General features: G+C 42.8%; 1 protein-coding gene across 7 annotated transcripts in view; it reads right to left on the reverse strand.

Annotated features, from left to right (window-relative positions):
- The window catches only part of ECHDC1 (ethylmalonyl-CoA decarboxylase 1), a 42,121-nt gene extending 36,233 nt beyond the window's left edge, over nucleotides 1-5,888 (reverse strand). The window contains exons 1-2 of one of the 7 annotated variants that reach the window (XM_038131878.1): nucleotides 5,488-5,887; nucleotides 2,609-2,756 (exon numbers count right to left, since the gene is read on the reverse strand). Coding sequence is in view for 1 of the 7 variants with exons in the window: in XM_038131876.1 (XP_037987804.1) it covers nucleotides 4,842-5,079 (238 nt within the window). In the remaining 6 variants the exon portion in view is untranslated. Of the gene's footprint in view, nucleotides 1-2,500; nucleotides 2,757-4,530; nucleotides 4,809-4,841; nucleotides 5,464-5,487 lie in introns of those variants that run through there. The other 6 variants (XM_038131877.1, XM_038131879.1, XM_038131880.1 and 3 more) reach the window with 6 other exon arrangements.
- Nucleotides 5,889-26,205: the final 20,317 nt, after the last annotated feature.

Here is a 26,205-nt window from a genome sequence, read left to right on the forward strand (position 1 = left end):
GCAAAACAGACTTAAGATATGGAAATTTTATTCCAATGAAAAAAGAGTCTGTCATTTTCAACTGCGTGGTTATGTGCATTAACAGCTCTTTAATATTATCACTATGGTAATAAAGCAGCAAGTTCGGGATTAGAAAACAAATTGGACACCACTGCCTGCTGATCATGACTCATGATTAATGACTCATGCAAGGTATACTCTTTGAATTATTTTCTTTACAACCATCTTTCACAGTACCGGTCAGTGCCCAGTTCTATTTTTTAATAAAAATAAGATTATTTTAATAGTTCAGTCTGACTGAGCTAACCACTCAAGGAAAGTATGATAGGAAGAGCTAGAGCTCTCTCAGTCTAAAGGGATTTCTGCTGGTATCTGACAAACAACATCCAGAATTTCAATCAGTACGGAGTGCTCACAATCCACTGCATGACTGAGATTATTTCTGTATTTTGCATGAAAGCAGTGAAAGAAAGATGTTGCAGTAATACTTACAATTGATTATTTCTGTATTTTGCATGAAAGCAGTGAAAAGAAAGATGTTGCAGTAATACTTACAATTGATTATTTCTGTATTTTGCATGAAAGCAGTGAAAGAAAGATGTTGCAGTAGTACTTACAATGTTGTAGGACCAGCCAAGAGATATTATTAACACTAACATCTTCAGATTTTCAGTTTAGCATAATCACATCTATTTATACATACTTACAGAAATGGAGTCTCAGTCTAATTTTAAAAAGGCAACATGCTATACCCATTAGCCTCTGAAGCAAAGGTAGTTTATGCAGTCCCTACAATGAAAAGAACCAACCTGACAGTATAGGAATAACAGCGGTCAATTAACATCTTTCATATGTTTTAAGTGCTACAGCTTTATATATCACTGGTGACAACTAAGGGAGAAGCCAACAGTAGGGACATCAGTAGTTGTTCACTCCATAGTTATTCTACCTCTTACATAAAACAACAGTTTAAATCCCATTTGACACTCAAGTGATTTTGTAACACCCTTGCCTGTGGGGTAGCAGACTGTGGGTTAATATAAACACATCGAGTGCCAGCACTCCAGTACAAAGGACTGACACACATTATGCAAGAGCAGCACATGTATCTGCAAGAGAAGTACATGTATCTAGATGCAGGCACTTATAATCTATGTATTTTTGTGCATGCAGATTATCAGAGGCCTTCTGACAGCCTTTAGCAACTGTCTGGGTAAAATTCAGACCTTACAATGTTAATAAAACATAGTAGTAATAGGGATAACATCAATACTCTCTGAGTAGATTCCTTGGGAAATTAGTAAGTCTTGAACAAGGGTGTTTGCCCTTGCCATTACCACTACTCTGTTGCAACCCAAAGTCTCCTAACACATGATGCATCAAACAGCAACCTTCAGCAATGCTGCCAGTTGCAACTACCACTGAACATTAAGATACCTGGCCAGAGTAAGAGGTAAGGGCTGTAGGCAGCAACTTTCTAGACGAAAGGGTAGAATAGCTAAGACAAACCAGAGAACTGAATCTTAGGAGCTGTATGCTCAAACAAGAAACACTGCACTACACAGCAAGCTAAATAAGCAAGTCAAAATACATGAGCAAGGAGAATTCCAGTTCAAAAATGGTGCCTGAATTATTGACACAAGTCAGGGAAAAAGAAAATGGGGAAAAAAGATGCAGGGATGTGTTTTCAATACATCAGAGAAACAAGCATGCCCTTTCATCTAGGGCAGGATGTGACAGGTGTGATGTGCAGATACAGATATTGGGAAAAAAACCCCATCAACTGAATTTCTGGGTTTGGATGAAGGAATACTGAGATTAAGCATAACAGAAATAATGAGATTCAACAGACAGAATCCACAAAATAAATCTCAGGGAGGAAAAAATATTCAAATGGCATTAAAAAAACAATTAGGCATTTTTGTGAGACTACCAAAGGCATCAAAGGCACCTGGTCAAGAACAAAACCTGACTTGATGAAGACCTTTGGCAGCTGCAATTTCAGCAACAAGAACAGAAGTGCAAGGACAGGGAAGAAAGGTTAGAAGATGTGAACTGAGGATGATGATGAGACGACTCACAATTCAACACTGTGTGGGTGGCTTACCAGTCACTTTCAAAGGCATTCACCTGTACTAGAGAGCAGTCACCATGACTAGCAAATGCTTTAATGGTTCCTGCAGTGGCAAATTAATGGAAAGCAAGTGATGGCCCAGTATTGAGGGCTGGAACAACTGACCCTAGAGCATGAAAGCAGATGAAAAGGCAAAGTGTTGGAGAAAACAAAGCATGAAAATAGCCCATTTGTAGGAGAAAAAAAAAATTAGGTTGAAAATGAGTGAAAATAACAACTGACTGTAACCCTGGGCAGTAGGCAGGTGGGTGATTATAGAGAATAAAATAAAAGAAAATAAATTATGGTGTTGTACAAAGAGAAGAGATTCAAAAACAAAAGGAGGCCAGCTTGGTCTCACAGTGACAAGGAGTCACTAGACCCTACCTTCAGACACAAGAAAGGTGCAGTAGGAAGGACTCACACACAGAATTCCTCTGTTGCCAGTTGCATGTCACCACCCCTCACCTGAAGGTAACAGAGTCCTCCACCTACCTCATTCACTTATCCATTCCTCTACTTTCCTTCCATGGTGCGTGGGTTAGGTTAACTTAAACACCTTGTCCAACAGGTTCTCCCACTCTAATAATTACCAGATGAAGAAAGCTGAGGGCAGTCACTTCTCCAGCTGGCTTTCTCACTGCTGAAAGCAAGCAGGGAGTAGATCATAAGCATGCAGAGGGATCAGCAGCAGAAAACGTACTAACAAAACATAATTTGCAAATACAGAAACTAAACAAAGCTGGGGAGCTGAGGAGATTCTGCCTCCCCAATTAGGGGACGGATCCCTCATGCCTTTGTCAAAATGTCATGGCTCTCAAACTTGCTGAGCCCTGTTCAAATTTTTAGTACATGTCTCAGTACAGATACCTGCACTACAGACAAACTAGATGGGATCAACAGTCCCTCCAGTTCAGCAAGTAACTTTAAAAGCCTTATGATTCTTCTAAAACCAGGCTTTAGAAGTAGCTGGTATCTTAAAGGACAAATTTTTAGCCTCTGTATTACTGTTGAGAGAACAAAAGATTTGGGCCTGCTACTTTCTAGATGTCAGCACTAGAAACAAAGTTTATCCATCCAGAAGCTGAGAGACCGAGAAGTGAGAACATGTCCAAATTAACTACTGAAATGGCATCAAATAATGTACATGGGAAATAAAAATTAACTGGGGGAAGAAAAACCTTTTAACACTCTAAGTAAAAAAAAAAAAAAAAGCTCTAGTCTGTAGTTTCAGTTTTAAGCTGGCTGACCATTTACACTTAATTTCTGCTTTTATCTCTCTTTTTTTCCCTTGTTATTTTAATTGTTTCTGAGCAACCCAATTCTGGCCATAGCAAGCTATGGCTTTCCAAACTACGTGTACTTTGTCTAGTTTTGTATTTTTTAATGATCCCTGTAGACTAGAGTTTAGATGTGAATTGTCCTTCTATCCCTAAACAATTACATTCTCTCTTAATCACATCTTAATTATTTTGAAGAATAGTAAACAAATCACAAAGAAACATACTGAAAAATAATGGTATTTAAGGATGCAAAACAGCTGACAAAGAAAGCCTTTCCATAAATACAGATGACAATACCTAAAAACATTTGATTTTGGTCCCATGGTGAGTAAAAGATTTTGAGCTTCATAGCAGAGGGCAAGAACCTTATCTTCTGCAAAAAGCACTCGGGCCCTTTATTTTTTAATGCTTTGATCCAAAGAGGTTCTCTTCATACGTGTCATCAAAGGAGCTTTTTTAACAGGGACAGAAATCTCTTTTAAGTTTACTGCCCACTAGGTGTGTTTCAGAGATCTTTAAGAAGAGCAGATGCACAGCTTCACGGGAATGGAAACAACCACAACCAACTCATCATTTGCCTTTCAGTCACCAAATCCTGAACCATAAAAGCATAAATTCAATTCTAGCTGTAACCGCAAATACTGATGCTTTCCCAATGGTTGCCTTGAAAAGTGTAACTTTTATAGTCAAGAAGTTTTCTGAATTCCACTGAGTTCACTGTTCCTTACTATTCTCTCCTTACCACCACCACCCATAAATGCTCCTGCCAACAGCAACACCAAAAAAACCCCATATACCGAAGCCTGAACCGGCCACGCAGCCATGATTCTCCCGTCCCCCTGTAACAGCAGTGGGAACCAGCAGCACCACACAGGGACTGCCTGCCACTGGCTTCCTTGGCTCCACACACTGAATCCCGGGAAGCAATGGCAACCTTCCTGCACGGTATCACCCTGGGAAGATTGTGAAGAACTCCAGAGACGGATGGGGGGAAGCTACTTCCCTAGCGGACATTTCTTGCTGCTAACCCGCGATGCCAAATCCCGACCAGCGCGCAGCTGCCCGCGGTCTGACCTAGGGAAGCTTTACCGACGTTTTTTTTTTTTTTTACAAAATGACTCATGTTAAATCAACCGTCAAGGCAGGGCTCAGCGCCGAGCAGGGCCGAAGTGGGCGGTGACCAGCTGTTCCCAAAGCGAGACCGAGGTGTCAGCGCTAAGCAGAAGCGCCGCCGGCCTCTCCAGCACCGAGGAAGCCGCCTCGCCTCTGCCGTGGGCGCCCCGAGGCCTCGCGGGGACCGGGACGCCCCGCGCCTGCCCCGCCCGCGGACGCTGCCGGGGCCCCGCGCCGCCTCGGCGGCCCCGCTCCCCCGCACAGGCCCCTTCTCCCCCCGAGGGCCGCGGACGGGCGGCCCGGGCAGCGGAGCCCCGCGGCCGAGCACTGACCTGGCCCGGGCACTGACGAGCCCCGGCGGAGCAGCGGAGGCGGGCGGTGCTGCGGGGAAAGGGCCCCGCCGGGAACCGCTGCCGCGGCCTCCGGGCCGGGCCCGCAGCCGCCTGCCCGCGTCCCGGGCCCAGCGGCGGCGGGGCAGCCCCGCGCCGAGCAAAGCGCATTAAAAGCCGACTGAGCCCCCGGGAGCTGGGGGCTGGCTTGGGGCCGGTAGGAGAGGGCTTCACACTGCATCCATTGAGGCGTGACCCCAAGCACCGAGCACTCTGCCTGAATTTAAGCAATTTTGAAGCAGACGATACTTGTCAGCTCCAAGGTTGCTAGATGCTACATAAGGAGGTCGTCATTGTTGTTTTCTCCGTCAGTGCTGTTTTTCACCGATCGCCTCCATCTCAGAAAACCAAGCCCCGTGTTTCTGTCCAAGTCAGGGTAATTAAAGATCCTCGTTTCTCCGCTGGCTCAGGACAAGGTCTGGCCTCAGGTGAGGATGGGAATCGCTGGCGAGAGCATCCAGCCTGGAGCGGCGGGGCCCCCACCTGCTGTGCCTGTGGGTGCGCAGCAGGCAGCAGAGATGTTAGCTCCCTGTCCACGTCGCCACAAGGAGAAACCTGGGCTCCCCATTTTCACATCCATCTGTTTTACCTGTCAGCCTAAGTGGGAGCTCTTTCCAGCTGTCCTACTCCTGCCCGCTGTGCCTCTCCGGCTCCAGGTGCCGCTCACCTGTACCCAGCTCTGGCAGCTGGGTCAAAGGGCTGAGCAAGCCGCAAACTACCCTGGCATCGAACTGTAATTGTGTAAACTTCAGGCTGGCATTAAATGGCTCTGTCACACACAGCCCTGCCCTCGGTTTCGCCAGCAGACAGATCAAGGGAAATAAATGGTTTCAATGAAGATCGCTTAGTGCTTTGCAAATTCAAAACATTATGCAAATATGAGCCTGTCTTTCTGTGTCCTTGTTGAGACATATATGTAAGATGACTCAGTTTTAAGTATTTGTAGCATGGCTGAAATATGTATCTGGAAATACATCTTCTCCATCTTTATTAAAGCTGTTTGTCAACCCAACTGTCAATACAAATGTTCCAAAATTGGCCTAGTTCATTAAAAATTATGATTGAATATGTAGGGGATTCCAATTATTCATTTATGTGGAGAAAACAAAAGTTTTTCACGCTGAATAGGTACTTTCAACTTTGTATTGTTCAGAGATTCGAGAATATTACAAAGTCTAGTCCCAGGCAGTGCTATCTTTATACAATAGAAAGATACATTTCCTTTTTACAACACTCTCTGCAACAAGCAGGCTTGCCTCTTATTTTTCCTCTTGGGTTCACAAAGAATTTCTCCAGTAGGATTCAGCCCTACAGTTGTGTCTGGAAAACCTCAGTGAAGATCTGTGTGAGTGAAGCAGCTCTCACCAGGGCCTGCTCCAAGGGCTTGTCCTCTTTCACAGCGGAGCGATGCCCAGGCACGTCCCAGCTCTGTCGGAAGCAGAGGAAGGCGGCTGGAAGCTCGTGCTTTTCCAGGTAACACATTGCCACCTAGCAGCGCTTGGTGGAAGCAGCACAAACCGGACCAGCAGATCCATAAACCAGTTTGCCTCATTTTTGGTTTTATTGCCTTGCGTCATATAGGACATAAGGAAAAGACTAGGATGCACTCAGAGTGAAGAATGAGGACTGTAGGAAAATGAACAGGTGGATAGGATCATCTTTGAAAACAGACATTAAAGACCAGACAGACTGTAACTTTCCCTGGATGTTTGACTGAACAATAAGAGAGAAAGAGAAAAAAAAAGTACAATCCTGCAAAATCACTTATTCTTGCAAATAATTCCACTGATTTCAATAACACTTTCCCCTTGCATTGCTGAAGCAGTACTGACTGAGGAGAGTCAGGTGACCACCTGAATTATATAGAATGTGCCCATTCCCTCTTGCCGACCCAGAAGCTGGCGACAATGTACTGGCTAAAAGAGCAGTGCTTCACTCTCAGTTTCAAGGCTGCCAGACTGAAATATTGAATTCCAATAGATACAGAGCTCCCGGGTGCTATTTTTATGAACTCCTTTCAGAGCAATGGAACAGATAGATGACAGATCTGGGCTTAGATCTCAGGAATTATTGGATACTAACCAACACATAAACCCGCAGTCAGTTCATAAAGGGTCCCTTGACTGTAATTTTTAGGAGGCAAATACCATCAGCTCTGTGTGGAAGTGGAAATGTGGCAGACTAAAGGATGGTGTAACTTATACTCCAAAGACTAGACCCACATAATAAGGTGGACACATGCATTCCATTCCTAAATTTCTGAAATATTTCTAAAATTTAGATTTATCAATCCAAAATCATGATATTCCGTTTCTCCTTACAGCCTCACCCTAGAGGCTCCCAAATCCCATTGGTGCCTGACAGCTGTGATTCATGGGAAGAGACAATTTATATCAGGTTAGCTAACAAGACTACCACCCCAGCTGTCTCTCCTGTCCTCACTGCAGATATCTGAAATACCCCAGAGCTGCTGCAACTTTCTAAATGCAGCCCCATGTGCCAAGTTACATTTGGTTTGATTTTGTTAGGCAGGGGCTGGCTGGGGACAGGGCAGTCACTGTGAGTACCTCAGAACTGCAACCCTATCAGTACTTGTACGTCAGCCCGTCCTCCACTTCATGCGCCACAGTTGCCAGTTTCTCACATAGTATTTGGTCACTGGATGTGTCTGCAAAGGGCTCAGCTCTTCCCAGGTAGCTCTGTACCCATCCTATCACAATGTGTTGATTTTATGTTCTCTGTCCATGCTGTTTAAGGATCTCCTCCTGCAGAGCTGACTCTGAGCTCCAGCAAGGCATGGCTGGAAGATGAGGTAAAGAAACAGCTGCTTCTGTAGCACAGCATAGGAAGTGTCACCCGTGCCCTCTTCTGCCGAAGCAAACCAGCTCATTTCTCTGGGGAAGGTGCTTTGATCAGGAGGCTGTGAGTATTGCTGGGAAGTTGAGGGAAAGAAGCCCTGGCCTGCGTGCCAAAAGCTGTTTCTCTTGACACAGCATAATGAAATATTCATCAGGCCAGAGAGCAGGAGAGAAGTTCAGCACAGCCACAGCTTGGTACTTGCTCACACTCTCAGTGACCCTGCAAATACTGGGTATTTAAACATTAATAGCCACTTAAGTTAGTATATGAGTCCATGGCCTTGAAGGTCTTTTCCAACCTAAACCGTTCCATGTTTCCATGCCATATAAAGCAACTTGAACAGGTAGGGTAAAGTATGTTCTTGCTCTGCAAAGTCCTCTCTCTGGTTACAGCTCACTGTGGGAAGAGTGGCCTCCGACCAACCAAAAGAGCCATCAGGTCCCTGCCACGTGCTCTTACCTTTAACTTCACCCACATTGTCATTTGATTAGACACTAATTTTCTGATAGAATATATATACAGTACAAAAACATGCTTGTTTGTGGTATACCGTCCTACACAAGATAAGATCTGATTTCACAAGACAAAATAGCAGCCCACTTCCACTGGGAGGTGGTGGTCCCACACTTCTCCCTTCTCAGTCCTGGGAGTGAGAACCAGGGGAGAGCCAGCTGAGCTCACCAAACCATCAGGAAACTGCTTTAGCGCAGCAACTAGTTTCTCTTTTGATTCCAGGGCTAAGGAACTGAACCAGCTTGGCTTGCTGCTGGTGGAGCCTGAGGGATACAAAGCAGGGGAAAGGAGATGAAGGAAACTAGAGGAGTAAGACCATCCTGTTTTAGCAGCACTGAGTTATCAAGTGGGCTGAGTTGTAGTATTAGTTTAGATTATCTGACTCTTCCAGTGGCACTCAGGGCTTTGCCAGTTTGGGGAGAGAAAGTGAGTTAGAAATAGATGGCCCAGGGCAAAGCTGAGAGGTGGGTGCATGAGTGGGTCCCCCTCTTTTGAGGGGGCAGCCAGCCACTGGGATGGGCTAATTGTACTGGAAAACTCCACCCTGAATCTCTTTGAAGATCTGGTTTTCTTTCCTTCATTTCCTTAGGTCTCTATTGCTACTCCATTCTGTAAAACTTTCAGAGAAAAAAAAAGCACCTTTTTCTCCAAGAGCATTTGAATCACACCGAAGTAGGCCAGGTGATAATTGCACACCACATTGTAGTGCTGCTTAAATGTCAGATGTTAATTAAAGCCTTTCCTGGAAATGGGGCATTAATTAGGGCAAATGCAGCCATTCTTTATGGATACTGACTAACCCGTGAGTAAAAGCATTATTTAAACACCGGTATTGAAACTGTTAATTTTTCTTTGTCTGAGGTGTGTTTGTTATTGAGAGAAAAACAACTGAAAAAAATTATAACTCCTTGAACTTATTGTTCTTTCTTTTAAAGACAGTTTTAAATAAATATTTTGGCACAAGAGTATTCACGCACACACAGATTGCAATAGGAGCGTTTCAGTATTAGGTCCAGATGTCTCTAGCAGTTGTATAACCTTGGTAGGAATGCTTAAATGCTGTAGATATTAAATACAGCTCTGACCTGCAAAAACAGCCTGTTGCAGCACTTCACTTGTGTCTTGCTGTTCTTAAGAAAATGGCACTATCTGCATGAATAACAGTACACCAAAATGTTTGCTAAGTCAGGTCCAAAAAGTAAAGCATGTGTTTCCTTTGAAACTTTTCTGAACAACTGTGAATTATTGGGGAGAATCATAATATTGATAAAGGATGTAAGTGTTCAAGATTTAAGATATATATCCAAGCTTTGCAGCTTAACCATCTTGCTTTTTGTTTCTTTGGCCTGGATTCAGCAAAGCAATTAAGCCCCTAAATAGCACCATTGATTTCAGTGACACATAAGCAGTTGGTTGAATCAGGCCCATTCTGCCTGCCAAACCACATTCCTTCTTGCCTCCCAGTGCATTAGAGCTTTTGGAAGAGCGGTTCCAGTTGTTATCAGTAGCTGTATCATAAAATCATGGTCTACATTGGCACTTCTGTGCCTAGGTACATCTGCAGGAGGTCCATGTATGAGAAACTGTGTGGAGATCTGGCTGCAGATTTCAGTCTTTAGCATGGCTGCATTTCCACCAAGCACATGGCTGAGCACACTGCTGCAGGCACCATCCATTGCATCACCTTTGTCCTCACAGCAGCTACATCTCTGCAGCTATAGCAGAGACAAACCCTTGATTCAGGACTGACCTCTTCAAGTCTGGCCAGTGGAAAGACTCCTCTGTATCTGCCGTGCCAGAGAAGCAATTGTTGTGCATGGAGACCATGAGGTGGTGGGGGCACAAGTCCTGCAGCCATTTCGGGCACTGGGGCATGAATGGGTGACACACTGACTGCCAGATTCCCAGCTCCAGTTCCTATGGCTGCTGGTCACAGAAACACTACACTGATGTTTGTTTTGTTTATTACATTGTTCTAATACCCCTTTTCACATGAAGAGACAGTGGTTCCAGGTAAAATGGAAAATTCTGTGGTGTGATGTGAGGATTGTTGCTAAATGAGAAGAAATGGAATATTTTTAGGTACCTCTTTATGGTAGCATTATCCACTGTTCTCATCTGCCATTTTGTTTCTATCTTATCTTTCCTGGTCATCACTATTTTTCACTCACAATATTTTTCTAGTTCACACTTTATAGAGAAAGGAGAAATTGTGAGAATTAAGTGGTGGCAGGAGGGGCAGAGCATTCCTATTTAAAAGCAGAGATGGTTTTATTTTTCTGAAGTACAAGTGTTACATAAGTGTATCACTTCCACAGCTCAAATATTTCAAAAGATGGATAATGAGGTTGTCAGCTGGGTTGGGGGAGAGCTGCCTGGTGAATCCTATGACTCTAGGTTCACCAGGGCTATTGGACTTTATATGGGAAAATGGACCATCTTAGAGCTCATCCTGTAGTAGCCAATGCTAAACAAAAGCCCAAAGCATGTGAAAATATTGTAATGGTAAAAGAGGTTATTAAAAAAAGAAACTTCTGACTGTCACCTGAGATTTCATGGTATTAAATCTGGATGTTTTAATAATATTAAAGAACAGTTGATAACTGTGATCATGTCTCTGAAGTAGTTAATTAGGCTAAATTGATTTATATCTACATGCCAGTGTTTTTAAACTATTGTAAAAAGCTGGGTTTGTATATATTTCTTTGTTTTCACAGAAAAAAAAAATTAATGTCTACTATTCTCAAAGCCTTTCAACATTAACCAGGCCCTGCACTTTTCCTCATGGAAAGCATAATCCTGCAGATCTAAAGTTCTAACCCGTTGCTCTTTTTTTACAGTTTCAAAATTTACTGCTTTTGTGGTTTAGTTCAAAGCTAAAAGCAAATGCAGAGAGATTCAGAAGTGAAACAAACCTCTAGAGATTTTTGTTGTGTACTGATGTTTCCTGTCCTGGCCCATTTACCCCTGTCAACACAAGGTAACAGGACAAACAGCATACAAACCCATCAGTTAAGTGTTTGGTGTTTTTAAAAATAAATAAATACAGCCTGAAGTAACACGTAACATAAATAACGCTGGAATACTGGGAATACTGGTATCTTTGAGTCACCCTATTGTTCACCCTTTGTTTTCTTTCTCAGTGCAGTCAAATCTTATTTTATTCAACTTGATGTAGCTGGATGTTGCCAGCTGGCCTGAAGAAACAGGGGTGCAAAATCTCTGGACTATCCAAGGTAACCAGGGGACGGCAGTCTGGAGTCAGCATAAGTGCAAGTTTACACTGCGTCCCTGAAGCAGGGTTGCTCATGCTTGCATTGGCTGTGCATAATGTGGTTGTGCAGTCAGACAGCTTTATTTTGGGACTGCTGTGGAGCACATCTGAAAATATGGCCAGCCTATCCTGACATGAAACAGCATAAAGAAATTAATGCTTAGTCGATTTTATCATCTCTCTTACCACCTTTCAGATACATGTGAATAAAATAGGATTTGAAATACTAGCAAAAAGCCTGAATCATTACAGAATTTCTTTCTGCTTTCTGGTGCTTTAACAACATGTACTTCCCAGCAGCACACAAGAAAACAAAGGGTACAAGCTTTTAACTGCTGAATCAAATGAATTAATCACTGTTAACAATTTACTTAATGCAGACAAATTTATTTTCCTACTCCTATAAAGCTGGTGATGAGGTACCATGTCATCATTTCCTGAGGTACTTAGGATTTCTGCTGGTCTTCTCTTTACACTTGTTAGCATCAATCAGCTCAAAGGGCAGCTGGCAAATTGTGCGTGTATGTGTGCATGCATGTGTATTAAAGGGGAGTCTCCTCCTGCCTTCCTCTTTACCTCCCCTTCCCCTTTGCAGAATGATGGGTGGATGACTACACAGACATTCTCCACAGGGTGTTTTCTAACACTAGATATTGGTATTATTGTTTGTTGAATGTGATCAGACATTTGTGGCCATGTGGTGTGCTGTGCAGTATTCCATTTGCTGTTTCTCATCCAAGCAGGAAGAGATGGGTAGGAAGCATAATCTCATATTAAAATACAAACAAACAAACAAAACCCAAAACAAAACAAAAGAAAAACCAAACCAACAAACAAAAAAAAAACCCTCACTGCAAACAAAAATAGCAAAAATTAATCTTCCCACAGACTCAGCACAAATGTCCTGCATGGTATAGTAGCCTCACCTCAAGCCTTAGGTGTTTAAAATCCTGTCTGGGGCCCTGGCACCCAATCTGTCTGCATCTGTTTGGGGATCTCACAACAGCTACTGAGCTCCAAGTGTCATTGAGGAAGGATGAGGCAACCAGAGAAAAAGTGAACAGAGAAATTTGTCTGGATACAGTGCTCTGTCTGTCATCTGCTGGGTCACAGCAAAGTCACTGTCCTCCTTAAGTAGCATTAACACTCACATGTATTTATGCCACTCCACAGCACTTTGGTCTCTTCCTGTATTGCTCTCTGGTGCATCTCAGCTGTTTGTCAAACAGCTACAACAACAAATCCTTTACCAAGTAGAAGAGAGGCTGAAATACCACTTGAAATGCATGTGGCACACGTCTTTGAGGGGAAGGTGGAAAAACAATTCCATCCAAAAGGGGCAGTGGTGGCTGGCTGATCCCATCTCTTGGTGGGCTCCAGTGCAACTGATGGGTGGGTCCCTGCAGTAGCACCTGGCTCCAGATACTGCCCTGACTCAGAACCAGGACTGACTTCTGGCTGAGCCTTTGCTTCTCACAAAGGTTTCTCAGAAGAGATAAAGGCTTTTTCCATGCTGTAACTAAAAACTGGTCCTATTGTAACTTGTAAAGCCTTTGTCAATACAAGACAATGTGAATAAGCTCTTCCACACTAGAAAATAGAATAGCCTGGGAACATTTATTTCAAGAGACCTTTTTTTCAGGGCTCTTCTTTTGTTGAACATGAAAAATAAAAAGTAGAAAACACTAGAAGTGATTCTACAGTTTTGTTTTTTTTTTGTATTAGCTGTCATATGAGCTCATTCCTGTTCCTCTTGTGCCGTTCCAACACATAACAACCTGGCACTTTTCAGGCCCCTGATACACTACTGTGCCTCATATTGCTTTTGGAGTGGAATCAATACTAGCTCAAACAGCACAAAAGTTCCATTAATTTACTAATCATAATGTATATTTAGGGCCGTATGGAGAGAAAGGATGATAGACTACAGCAAGACCAACATTCATTACCTCTTCCAAGCCCAGGAGACTCAGTACTGGGACTGTCTGGGCATTTTTTCCTGTAACCAAGAAAAGCAAGGAGATGTAATTTCCTATGGATTTTTGCCTGCCTGGTGGCTCATCTAACTCCTTTGCATGATTTTCCAAATTGGCCACCCCAAGGCAGAGGCAGCAAACTCCAACATACATGCTGGCTGGCTCCTGGTGCAGTCGGTGACCAGTGCTGGAAAGGAGTAATAGTTATTTTGCCTAAATTTCCCTGGAAGGAGAATTCATTTGAGTTCACTCAGCAGGTTTATCTGGAACTTTCAGGAATCTGAATACCTTTGAGGCCTGAAGACCCCATCAGACTGGGCTGACCTAAAACAAAGGGTTCAGAAACTGTAAAGGGAGTGACTGATGTGCAGACAGCATAATTTGCAGGATAAAAATCATAGTGAAAAAAAAGGGATGTTCACACATACATTGTACTTCTTTATCTGGATTCTTCAGAGCTGAAGTGTCTGGATCACATTTTTAAGAACGCTAAAGGAGTAAACTGAACTTTAAAAATTTATAATCTTACGCTATTATACGAGTTATGTTTGGAAATTTAAACTGACAAAATTCCTGTGTATAAAAATTTTCCTGCTTTCCCTATTCTCCAGTATATCAAAGTCTTTTTGACATTTTATTTGCACTGTCCTGTCCTGTGCTCTGAGAAGCCTTCCCAGGTGCACTCAGTCTGGTACATGGAGACTCGTAGCTCACAGCAGTTCACATCAGGGAAAGCCTCCACTTTTTCCTACACAGGCAGTATTTGTGGTAAATATAGCGCTCCTCTGACACCACACTTACACACTTAAGGCCTGCACTGCATCAAAGGACTGCACCCATCCCTGTCACCTTGCAAGCAGAATGAGCTCAGAGAAGAAATTTATTGCTGGAACAGGTTCATCTGCCCAGGATATTCAGGACTCCTTGGCACACTTTCCAGGATATTATAGCTTATATGATATGGGTAGTTTAAGGACTTTAGCTGCCTTTTCAGGCTCCCTCAGAAACACAATGTGGTACCCTACAACCCAGGAGCAGTGTAGTTTTCATCCCCATGTAGTAATAATATTTATTTCTTTCATGGGGGCTGCTCCTCTCTTCTTGCCTTATTAAGTCAAAGCAGGAAGGAACAAGGAGCAAGGCATTAATAACAATGGCAAGTTTATACACTGAAAGCAGAAGGGACATGTCAGGAGAGAAACAAAAAAGAAGATGAGGGGAAGAGGACGGATGAGGTGTTGTGCACAGATTGCTTCCTTGGTCTCACCAAGACTGGAGACAATCAAATCTATTTGCAAAGATGGTATTGTCTGGTCGACACTTTTGGCATAAAACAAAAGGATCCCTTGCTGTGGCCATGCTTTTTGTGGTCTCTGCTGCAGGACTTGTGCTGATAGGTAGACGATGTTTATGTCATATGTCACTGCCCAAGTGTCATCCTGTGTGTGACAGCTGTGTGACAGAGGTCATAATCCATTTTACTGAGGCTTGGGTGAGAAAACCAAGATTAATTTCTTTAGCATGTAACACTTCATAGTGATCCAGCTGGACAAGAAACAAAGCAAGAAAGCAAGCAAGAAAGCAAGCAAGCAAGAAAAAGATAGATAGATAGAGGTGTGTGCCAACAAAATATAGTGGCCCAGTTTGACCTCCCATGCTCTTTGAAATAGTGGCATATTTTGATAATTTTGAGGTACCTGCCCTCCATAGCCTTGCTTCAGCATAAAACAAGAATGGCAGCTTTAGCAGCAGGACCACCTTAGCATGAGACTCTCTTGGGTTAAGGGTGGGTGCTGAGAGTAGACACAGAATTACTGTTCAGGCACATCCTTTAGCCTCACATTCAGGTGCTGCCCTGATTTTCTAGAGGAAAATGCAATGAGGGTCTGTTCTTAGTCCCAGGAACTTGAAAGTCATAAAAACAGTGTGATTCACAGGAACATGGACTGTGTGATTCAGCCTACATTTGCCCCAGAACAGAGGTTAAATTGCCCTTTCTCTCCCAGCAAAAGCCACTGCAGTCATGGCAGACTGGTGTGAGCTTCCAGCATCACTACCCACAGCTCATGAGGGCCAGAAACAAAGGCTGCAAGCTCTGGTACTCCTGCTGCTATCTGGGAGTACCCTGACTTGGGTCTGGGACAATCATGGGTTTTGCTTTCGAAGAAATAATGAAGGAGCTTCTAGTCGTCTCAGCACTTCTTTCAGATAAAACAATATTATTATTCATTATTAGTAGTTATATGCACTCCCAAAGTAACTGAGTGATACTTCACAAAACAAAGCAGAAATACAGTATTTCTACAATAAAAAGCCAGTTCAAATTCCCTGTAGGGTCAGACAAATGGGGAAACCCAATTTTTGCAGCAGGACAGAGGAACATAGGACATCATAGCTGGCACTGTGTTGATGTTTGTGATACAGCTTTAGGGAAGACAACACATCGGTCAATATGCATTTTAGTTTGGCCTGGTATTCCCAGGACAGGCTTTATTTCAAGAAGTAAATAGCAAAGCCTTGTACCTGAAGTTTGCCTCAGAGTGGACACTTCTGGAGTTGCAGCTTCTTGATGGGAAGAGACCTCAGCTCCTCATTTACTGCTGCCTTCACATGTCTGTGAGGGGTGGCCACCCTTTCTGCAGCAGAGATGCCAGAGCAGTTGCACTGACAGGCAGGTCCCTAGGGACAGGTGCTGCTGAGCAGGTGAGGCAGGCAGCCCATGCCAGCAGCAGGTGCCTGCGCCAGGGGAGTCACACAGAAGCCAGGCCGAGGCTTGTGCATCACCTATGCCTTGGCTCAGTTCTGTCATCCTCATGCCTGCACCAGGAGGAGGTACCAGCTTCCTTCGTGCCTGCAGAGAAAATGTCATGGTGTGAACTAATATGAACCAGTTAATATCATGTGAAAAATCCTTTGTGCTTTTAGGTGAAAAAATAGACACCAGTTTTTTTTTAAGCACAGGGGTGGAGTGAGGAATTAACTGTGGGAAAAAACGCCAAGAGAACCAGTGGGGTTTTTATCTCTTCATGTACGTTTGATTCAAACATCTTCCAATCAAGTTCTCAAATAGCTACACTCAGTGTGGGGATAAGCAATGCAAGCTTTGTTTTGTCAGGTGGTCAGATGAGGTAGTTCCCTCTGTCCTGGGCTCAGAGTTTATAAATCAGTGTCCAGTACCAAGTGCCTTCTTGAGTACGCTGTGCTACAGAAGGATAAAACCAAGCACTTGAAAGCATATCACTGTGAGCAAGGAATATGTGATGCTCTATCCTAAACTTCAGTCAATGGTGTCCCAAACTGCAAACTGTGACTGCCCTACAAAGCCTATGTACAGCTGTAGCTGCCAGAACAGCACCTGCCAGCTGTATCTCTGTAATCCAATAATCCAGTATCACCCCCACAGCTGGCCTGCCTCCACTCACACCATCACAGACAGGCAACAGAAGCTACATCACCATAATTATGAAAAGGCATGGACACAGACACCAGATAGAAGCAGATATGTCTCCATCTTACTGGAGATATGATATTCCAACATATGTTCCATGAAATGTGTTTTCAGCTGTCTTGCAGGAGACTATTTCTCAATCCAGTTGGGAGAAGGAATCAGCTGCCTGCTGGCTACGAACTGCTTTTCCAAGGTAATATATAGACAAGGTGACCAACTTTGGTCAATAGCACAGGAAAACTGGTGCTGTATAACTCTGAAAAAGTTGACTTTTATGAGGGGTTTGCAAAATGAGCTGCTGCTTCCACCACCCTGAAGTGCACTACCTCATCCCAGCCTTGGCTTTTCCCTTAGTGATCCACCTCCTCATTACGCCTAAGTGATTTGACCAGAGCAGGTGACCAAAAATGCCAGTTTTCTAACATATTTGTGTAGAACCCGTATGTCTGTCATTTTAAGCTGAGATTTTCCAAGCTGCAATGTTGGGGCCAGTTCCTCTGTGTCCTCAGCTGTATTCAGTTAATGAGCTGAGACTTCCACCAACACATAGCAGCCACAAAATGCATTTCAGGCTCATGGACACTGTGTATCTGTGGTGCTGCAAAACAGCAGACGAATGGATCTGACCAGCATGGTAGTCAAATACATGGGAACCTGTGTGGGAACAAATAGGATAGTGTCAGAAGTCTTGATTATGGGCAGGGGTTTTTGAGAGAATTAAGGAAAAAATATCCTGCAGTGGTGGAAACAGATGATATTTTGAAATTGCTCATCATGAAATTCAGTTATTGCTCTGCAGATCTATGCCAGGGAATACTCTACTCTCTTCCATACAGTTACCAGGGAAATTAAATAGGAGGTTGTTGCTATTTTAAGACTCAGAATGAAAAATAAAAGTGCTGGTTTACTGCAGCACAAATTTGTAGGGACTCTCTAGGCCAGGCTTTAAAAACAGACTGAAAAGTGGGGTTTTTTTGTTGTTTTGGGTGGTTTCTTGGTCTTTTTTCATATCAAAAGTAGACTTAGGCTCTGATTTTCTGAGAAGGAAAAATTGTAGTGGGAATGTGCCCCTTACCTTGTCTGCAGTGTGAAGTGAAAGAAAAATGTGCGGATGCTATTCAGCTCTGCCTTAGTTAAAGGTGTTGCAAAGACTTTAATGGCAGGAGTACTTCCCTGCTGTTGAATTACTCGATGCCCCATTTGTAACACCTGGTAGTTTCTCTGACAGCTGCACACTGATACAGTGACGTCTACAAGAGAGGTTTTCAGCAGCTCACAGGGCTCAAAGACGTGCTGGGGTTGAAGGATCAGAGCTTCAAACAGGAGTTTCTGTGACATGAACCAAAAGCAATTCCCCTCCCTTCTTTCCAGGAAGTCTGTTTTCTTTTTCATTACAAACCTAAAAAAAGCTCAAATCTTGCTCAAAAGCAAGATTTTGGGGCAGGGATATGACATTTAACAATGAGGATAAATGTGGAGAAGCAGACCTATTTCCTACACAGATTTATTGCTCCAAGTCCCTACAGGAAAAGCAGTGGTGAGCAAAACCCTTCCCCAAGTTATATTTTAATAACTTCATAAAATAAATGACGCAGTATTAAAACCTGAAATTCACTTGCAGTTTCTCTGAAACTTGCTCTCTGCTCTGCAATGGCACATTGAAATCATCCTCCTCTGCCATTGCTGCTCCAATCACAGGAGTTCCAGGATCTCCTATGGGTAGCAAACCTTCACTGCTTTGCCAGCATATCAAATGGCAGAAGTCCTTGGTGGGCTCTGTTTAAATGAATGTCGAGGGACGAGAGTAAGAAGAGCAGGTTGTCTCTCAGGCACTGCTGAGGAGTGACATGCTACCTTGGCTGACTCCAGCCATCGCTGGGGCAGTATGGAGTTAAATGGTGTCACCGTCAGAGCACCAGTCCCTTGGAAACAGAATAGCCACTCAGCAGAGCCACACGCTGCCCACCAGGCCTGCTGGGCAGCTGGTGTAGCCAGGCACCACCGTACCTGCAGGTGCAGCCCTGCTGTGCCCTGGACTCATGTCAAAAGTGACACAAGTCATCTGCAAATTCTGCCTCAGACCTCTGCTGTCCTCCTCTCTCTCCCTGCCTGTAGCTACAAATGTAACACAAGGGCTTGTGCCTGTCAGCTTTGCGAAATATTTACCATAAACATCTCAAATTGTGATTCTTGCTAGCAATGCCACAAGGGGGAAGAATTGGGTTATTTACAGGGCAGCATTAACTGAAAACATTTGGTTTGTTCAGTTGAATTAAGACTGAGATTGCTCTTCAAACCATTTGTTGGGAGAGGTGGGGAAGGAAAGAGGAGAAGGGATAGCGTGAAACTAATCCCTAAAATCCAAGGAAAACTCAGTCAAAAAACTCTGGGTTTGTGTCTAGTTGGGGCATACTGAAGTTTTACATTGTATTGGTTAAAAAAATACGGCTCATGCCAAATCAATCCCTTTCAAAAGTGCTCTTAAGCAAATTATTTTTCATTAGGCTTTCCATTAATTTGTTCAGCAATAGGTTTAACAGACTGCCCAGCTCTACACCTGACGGTGCTTCCTCTGGCTTTAATAACAAACCACTGAAACCAGACACAGTAAAGTTGTGCCATGGCAGCACAGCTAGTCAAAGTGCCTGCAGGTTCACTGGGTTTAATTCTTGTTTAAAAAGTTTTTTTCCTCATCACTCCAATGGTATCTAAGCACCTTGGTGGAAAATGGAAATCTCAGTCATCCATTTCAGGTTCATTTCAAGGCAGCAGCGCTTGCTTTGCCAGCAGAGCTGTGCCTTGTGCTAACACTGTGCTCCAGAGCACATCCATATCATGATGTAGCACTGGGTTTTTACAGAAAAGAAGCAGAGGCCAAAACAACCTGCTTCAGATTAGCACATTGACTTAACAACCACAAAGCCATAAGTGCTAGTGATATATGTGTGGGTATGTGAGCACTGTTGTGCTTATGGGTTGACAGAATGAAGATGTGCTTCCATGACAGTGTCATTTGGATGCTCTTGAAATTCTGAGCAGTTGCAGTTCAGGGAGACAGTATAATGAAATACAGAGTGCAAATTGCTTTAAAATAACCTTGGATGTTCCCAAATTTTTGCCTGAGTGGTTTGGAAAAAAAAAGAGAAGTACTGAACTAGCATTCCTAGGAAATTAATAAACTGTTGCAGCCCAATCAGGAAGGCAAACATAACATTTTCTCTCCTCGGGAAGTAACGAAAACTGACTTCATACTGCAAAACATAACGAGGGGTGTTTGTCATAAGTTAAAAATCAATGAACTCCAGCTGTTCCCCTAGTTCTTGAAGCTTCATTCTTCAATGAAGAAATATTTTTTCTTACAGGAACATTCCAGAAAACAGACTTCACCTTCAGTGGCAGTTGTGGAAAGTCAAATTAGATGGGGCATAACTTTCCAAGTTAGTAGACAGGCTTTCTGATGAACCCTTAAAATAAATTTCTAAATGAGAATTTAGCCTAATTTTTGCAATCAGAAAATTAGCAAATGAGAGTTTCCTCTTCTTCTGAATAGAGGTTCAGCCTCTATTTCAGAAGCTGTCTTCCAGTTTGCCACAGAATACTTTCTCTCCTCAATGCATCATGCTGAAATATGCAGGAGACAAACCAACCTCTGGCATGAACCATACTAGCCTTAGGGTGTCTATCAAGTAAAACATTTACTTATCTAACCAAGAAAGTATCTAACCAGAACAGATGGAACATTACAGGATTTGGCTTCTCCATCCTCCAGTCTGTATCTGCATCCTCTTTATCTCTCAAGAAAGTCTTCTGGTTAAGTGTCTTTCCTCCATGCATGCAAAGATGCTTTGAGTCCCCTTAGAACAGGAAGAGTTGCCTTGTCTCTCTTAAGGCATGTTAGGGCTCTGGATCTCCAGTTCTGCTGTTCCTATGGACATTGCAATAAACCTGTGTGATGATGAAGACTAGAAATTAAATACAAACTGTGCACCCAAGCAATCAATTTGATAGAATACTATTTACTGTTGGAAAAATGTCCCACGTTGAGCCTGTTTGGGTGGAAATGAAATGATTTCATAGTTTCTGGAGTTCCTCGTTCCTATTTATGTCAATGTCTCCTAAGGAAAAAAAAAAAAAAAATCTAGTGAGATTTTTAAGATGGAGTTGGAGCCAGCCAGCCATCAGAAACAATCATGTCACTCCTGAGAGCAAGCACAGCAAGAAGCAATGTGAGGGGGAATGGCTTCTGCGCCCAGCTCTAATAATGCCAGCACATGCGTGAATTTAGCAAAGGAACACAGTAGTAGAAGCTCACCTGTACTGCAGCAAATAAAAATCAAATTTGCAGAGCAGTTTGGTTGCTAGCAGTTATTCACACATTGTGAGTAAATAACTGTGTCAACAGGAAAGAAGACGAGGGAAGTTACAGTTAAATCTCATTTTCACATTCTTCTTTTGAGAAATGTAAACCCAGAATAATTTTAAGGACTATTCCTGAAATTTCTAGATTTCCCTCTATCTAGCATTTATTCAAAGAATCCACAACTGCAAATTTGAGCCATGACTTCCACCAGTGCAAGTCTCACAGGCAATGTTTCACAAGTTTTATCTTCTTCTAATGGTGGTGCAACCAAGGGATTACATGTTTTCAGCTACAGTGCTGAATTTAGGTACCACATTATCTGTATTAAAGGGTAAGTTAAGTGCATTGATTTGCATGGTAAAGCTATTAAAAATGGAAGAGGATTTTCTTCCCCTCAGTTTCCTCAGGCTGCACCTCTCTTGTAGAGCTTATCCTTGTCACAAGGTGCAGTAATAAGCAGCACTTGCCCACAAATACATTTTTTAGATGTCATGGATATGGATTTAGTGGTCCTGCTTTGGAATATGTGACTATAAGTGAATTCAATTTAGGAAACTAATTAAGATGACTATTTTTAAACTGCAACCAGTGCTCTGTCAACAAAACACAGCAATTTTGCAATCAACATATGCACAAAATGTTCCAGAAAATAATAAAATAAAGTATTTTTTCTCTTAAAGATTCAAGTAAGATTTTAAAAATCCAAATATGCATTACAGCCTGGATCTTGACATCTTTTCTCCAGGAGTCATAGAAAGAAAAAGCAACAAAAGATCAATGGCCTTCTGTCAGTATCTCTAAGTCATGGTATACTTGAGAAAATCCCAAATCTGGAAGTATTTAAACAGAACACAGAAGAAGATTCAAATAATGATAGGCCATCTAAACTGATGTCACATTCAATGTGGTATGTGTGGGTGGTGTCAAGATCATGTGCTGTCAAGTCATGAAAAATATTTAGTGTGAGACAGCCCTGATTTCACCCACTGAAGAGTTAGTTGATAAAAGTAGCTTGCACATACAGAATCTTAAATTCATGGATTCATTAGGTCAGAAATGGCCTTTAAGTTTATCAAGTCCAACTGGGGTTTGTGCCTAGTCCAGAACAAAACCATGTCCCTAAGTGTCACATAGAATGATGCAATGGTTTGGGTTGGAAGATTGGTTAAAGATCATCTAATTCCACTTCCCCTGCCATGGCAGGGATGCCACCCACTAGATGAGGTAGCTCCAAGCCGCATCCAATCTGAACTCTCTAAAGATGGGGCATCCACAAATTCTCTGGGAAACCTGTGCCACTGCCTCACCACCCTCAAAGTAAAGAATTTCTTCCTATTATCTAATCTAACTCTACTCCCAGTTTGAAGCCATTTCCCCTTGTCCTATCACTAGGGGATAGTCCTTGGGGATAGTCTCTCTCCATCTCTCTTGTAAGTCCCCTTTAGGTACTTCAAGGTCTCCCCAGAGCCTTCTCTTCTCCAGGCTGAATAACCCAAAATGTTCCAGCCCTCTGATTATATTTGTAGCCTTCTTCTGGGCTTGTTCCAACAAGTCCAACTCCTTCTTATGTTGAAGGCCTCAGAACTGCAGGCAGTACTCCTGGTGGAATCTCACAAGTGTAGAATAGATGGAGAGAATCACCTCTTTCGAGCTGCTGGGCATGCTGCTTTTGATGAGACAAGATGAAAGAAATCATGAAGAAATCAATCAGAAGGTCATGCTAAGATTGGTAAGCATAATGATCATGACCTCTTGGTAAGCTGGAACTATTCACTGAAAATAGCTTCAACACAAACCTGCAAAGTTCCTCATTAAGGAAGAAGAGATGCAAGCTAGGCACTATGCTAGGGAACAAACAAACAAGCAAGCAAGCAAACAAAATTACCTGAAGAGTCCAGTCATGACAAAAAGGTTCTCATGGTTTCATGGTGACACTTCATGAGAAAATACATCAGGTTTGAATTATCTCTAGTTGTGTAGATGTAGTGCTACAGTAACAGTGGCTGGAAAATGAAGCCCAAGTAATTGATGTGAGAAATCAGATTGTTACCTATAGCCTGCCTTTGTGTGCGTGCATGTGTGTGTGTATGTGCTTATACCGACACAAACCCAACAATCCAGAACACACTGAGTGGTAAGACAGATTCTCCATCTCTGTGGTCTTTAGTTTCTTCCAGAAGCCTGACGTAAACACATTACTTTTGCATCAGAAATTAGTTATTGCACTCAGTACAGGAATAGTGGATGAGGTGTAACGGCCTGTTGTTTTACAAGAAGCCAGATTTGAAGATCTAATAACTCCTTTAAATCACCAAAGGAAAAAATTAGCCCTGTAAGCAGGAGTACCAGCAACCATTATTCAAAAAGCTGATCCCAAGCTAAATATTCAGTCAGCATAAATGGATGCCCCAAAATTATTCCCTGGAAACACCATGATATGGGAAATTCTGGTCACATGTTTAGAGAGTCTCAGTTCCTCTGTGCCCAGTGAGAGATTAACTCATGGATCTACCATTATTTTTTTTGTATGAGTGTCTTTTTTCCTGTGGCTGATGAAATAGCTTAGATAGGTAGTGTGCACTGAGTCAGGGACTGCCCACTGCATGGCAGAAGGATGCAGAAGCTTTTTTCAAGAGTTAGTTTCTTACAGATTTTATTTGCACATGTTGATTCAATTAAAAAAAAAAAAAAAGCGAAAACAACAAACGTAATTTGTTGAAGCTAAACAGGTTTTCCATTTAAATGGCCAAGGAGCAGAGATGTGGAGAACGGCAAAAGATTAAACTCAGAGGAGAAAGGCTATAACTGCATCATCCTCAGTGTGTTACTAAATAATCCTGTCAGGGTTCTTCCTGCCTATTACCTTAATGTCTTGCAACAGCAACAGTAATCCTTAAGAATATAAATCTTTATTATATCTACTAAAGAGCTGACAGAGATGATGGACCCAGAAAGGTGAAATATAAGCACTAGGAAATCACAGGTGCGGAATGAGACCAGAATCTTTCTTCATGTAGGCAACATGATTGCAACTGCAGCAGCTGGCATCCTCCAAAAATCCACGCCATCGTGCACTCTGGTCTCTGCTTGTGTCTTCAAATATTGCCTCAACACTGCTTTATGTTTGGCAGTGCTAGAGGGGTCTGGTTTGATAGGAGTACCCTGAGTATGATATCACCATTTTAAAGAAGACTTTCACAGGGTAGGAAGTTAATCAAAGCCCAGGGCTGAAGCTGGATTTCCCAGGTAGATAGTGAAACCCAGCAGCCAGGAGATGGAGCAAGTTCAGAGCCAATTTTTGCCTGCTTCTGTTTTCCTGATTGCTGGCTGCAATAGAAATTCTAGTGAGGAAATTGATCCAGATATTCAGGGCAGAAAAGAGCAATTCGGACTGTGATGCAGCAAAGGTACATAGTAAAACTCAAACTGCACTGAGCTATTCCCCCTTCACTGGGTCCCACCTATTTTTATTTTTTATTTTGCAGACCACACAAGTTCACCATCATTTTACAAACTTTTTATGTCAAAAATCTTCTCTCCTTTGAGGTAATTTTATTCAGTCAATGTAAATGTCAGCTGCTGAAGTATTATTATGTATATGGGGCTGTCAAGGAGTGAGGGGGAAATGATGCAGGCAGCTCATTTCTGTCTTAGCTCCTAGGAAAGGTCAGCTGAGCCTTTCAAAGAGGGCTGTCAAAGCCAAACCATCTTTCAAAATCCATTCTGTAGAAACAGTGCAAGAAAGCACATGCATTAAAGCCAGCCAAGGTAGGACTGATGTGACTGGTTTCTTTTTCTGATGTCAAAAAGCTCCATTAGTGACGACCAGTGGTGCAGGAACCCAAGGCAGCCAGAGAATGGACAGAGCTCACACCAGTAATTGCATCCAGCTGCATTTTGTTTGCTTTGGGGATTGAATTTTTTAGCCTTCTGTTTGAGCTAACTTACATCTGAGCAAATTTCTTCCTCTGATGAAGATCCCCACATATCCCCATTTCACATCCTCCCTGAGCTGCCAGGACATAGAGCGGCTGTCACCCCACGACCGAGGAGGATCGGGATGTACAGCGTACAGCTCTAAGAGTGAGGGGTAGATTTTGTCCTGGCAAGCTTGGCAAAGGAATATGGCATGAATTCAAGGCACATTATGGCACTCGGGTGTGGAGAGACTGACCAGAAATTTTATACGTGTAAAAAGGAGATCTCTTCACAGAGGTTTGTCTCAAATCCACAAAATACGTAGATGCCTGATTCCTGAGGATCTCAATAGCAATTAAATGGTTAAATGTTTTGCCAATTACATAAAAGAAGCAGAAGGAAATTATCTTAGCTCTCCTATAGGAATTGCTCATGCAGTTCTGTGAAAATCTCCCTAAGGGGATAGGATTAAAGGAGGAAAGGCAAATTCCAGGTGAATGCCATGAAAACCTTGTAGGTATCAAGAAGTAATCTCTCAAGAACACCCCAGCCCAGAAATGCTCTGTTTCAAGCATGCTGAATTCCAGATTAATAATTCCATCTTCCATTTTTTTTCTTTCACCCAAGTAAAACAACAAATCAGGAAACCATCACATCTCCCTGAAGACATCTAAAAGAGACAAGAGACCCCCTTACTATTGCTGCTACATAATACTTCAAGAAAACACAAATGAGCAGGGATTTATGATCTCTGTCCACATCAATATTTACTGTTCTGGCTCCTACTTAGCCAGAACTGCATCATTAAAGAAATGGGCTCTGTCCCCAGCAGGATATGAGTGAAACCATATAGGAAGAGTGAGTCCCTCCCTCCTGCTCCCAGTTTTCTGATCTGAGGGGAATGCTGAGCCAGACAGCATGGTTGCAAAATCTTGTCCCTTTCAACATAGCTACCATGC

This window comes from Motacilla alba, chromosome 3, assembly GCF_015832195.1.
Source record: "Motacilla alba alba isolate MOTALB_02 chromosome 3, Motacilla_alba_V1.0_pri, whole genome shotgun sequence".
In the NCBI taxonomy this organism is placed as follows: Eukaryota; Metazoa; Chordata; class Aves; order Passeriformes; family Motacillidae; genus Motacilla; species Motacilla alba.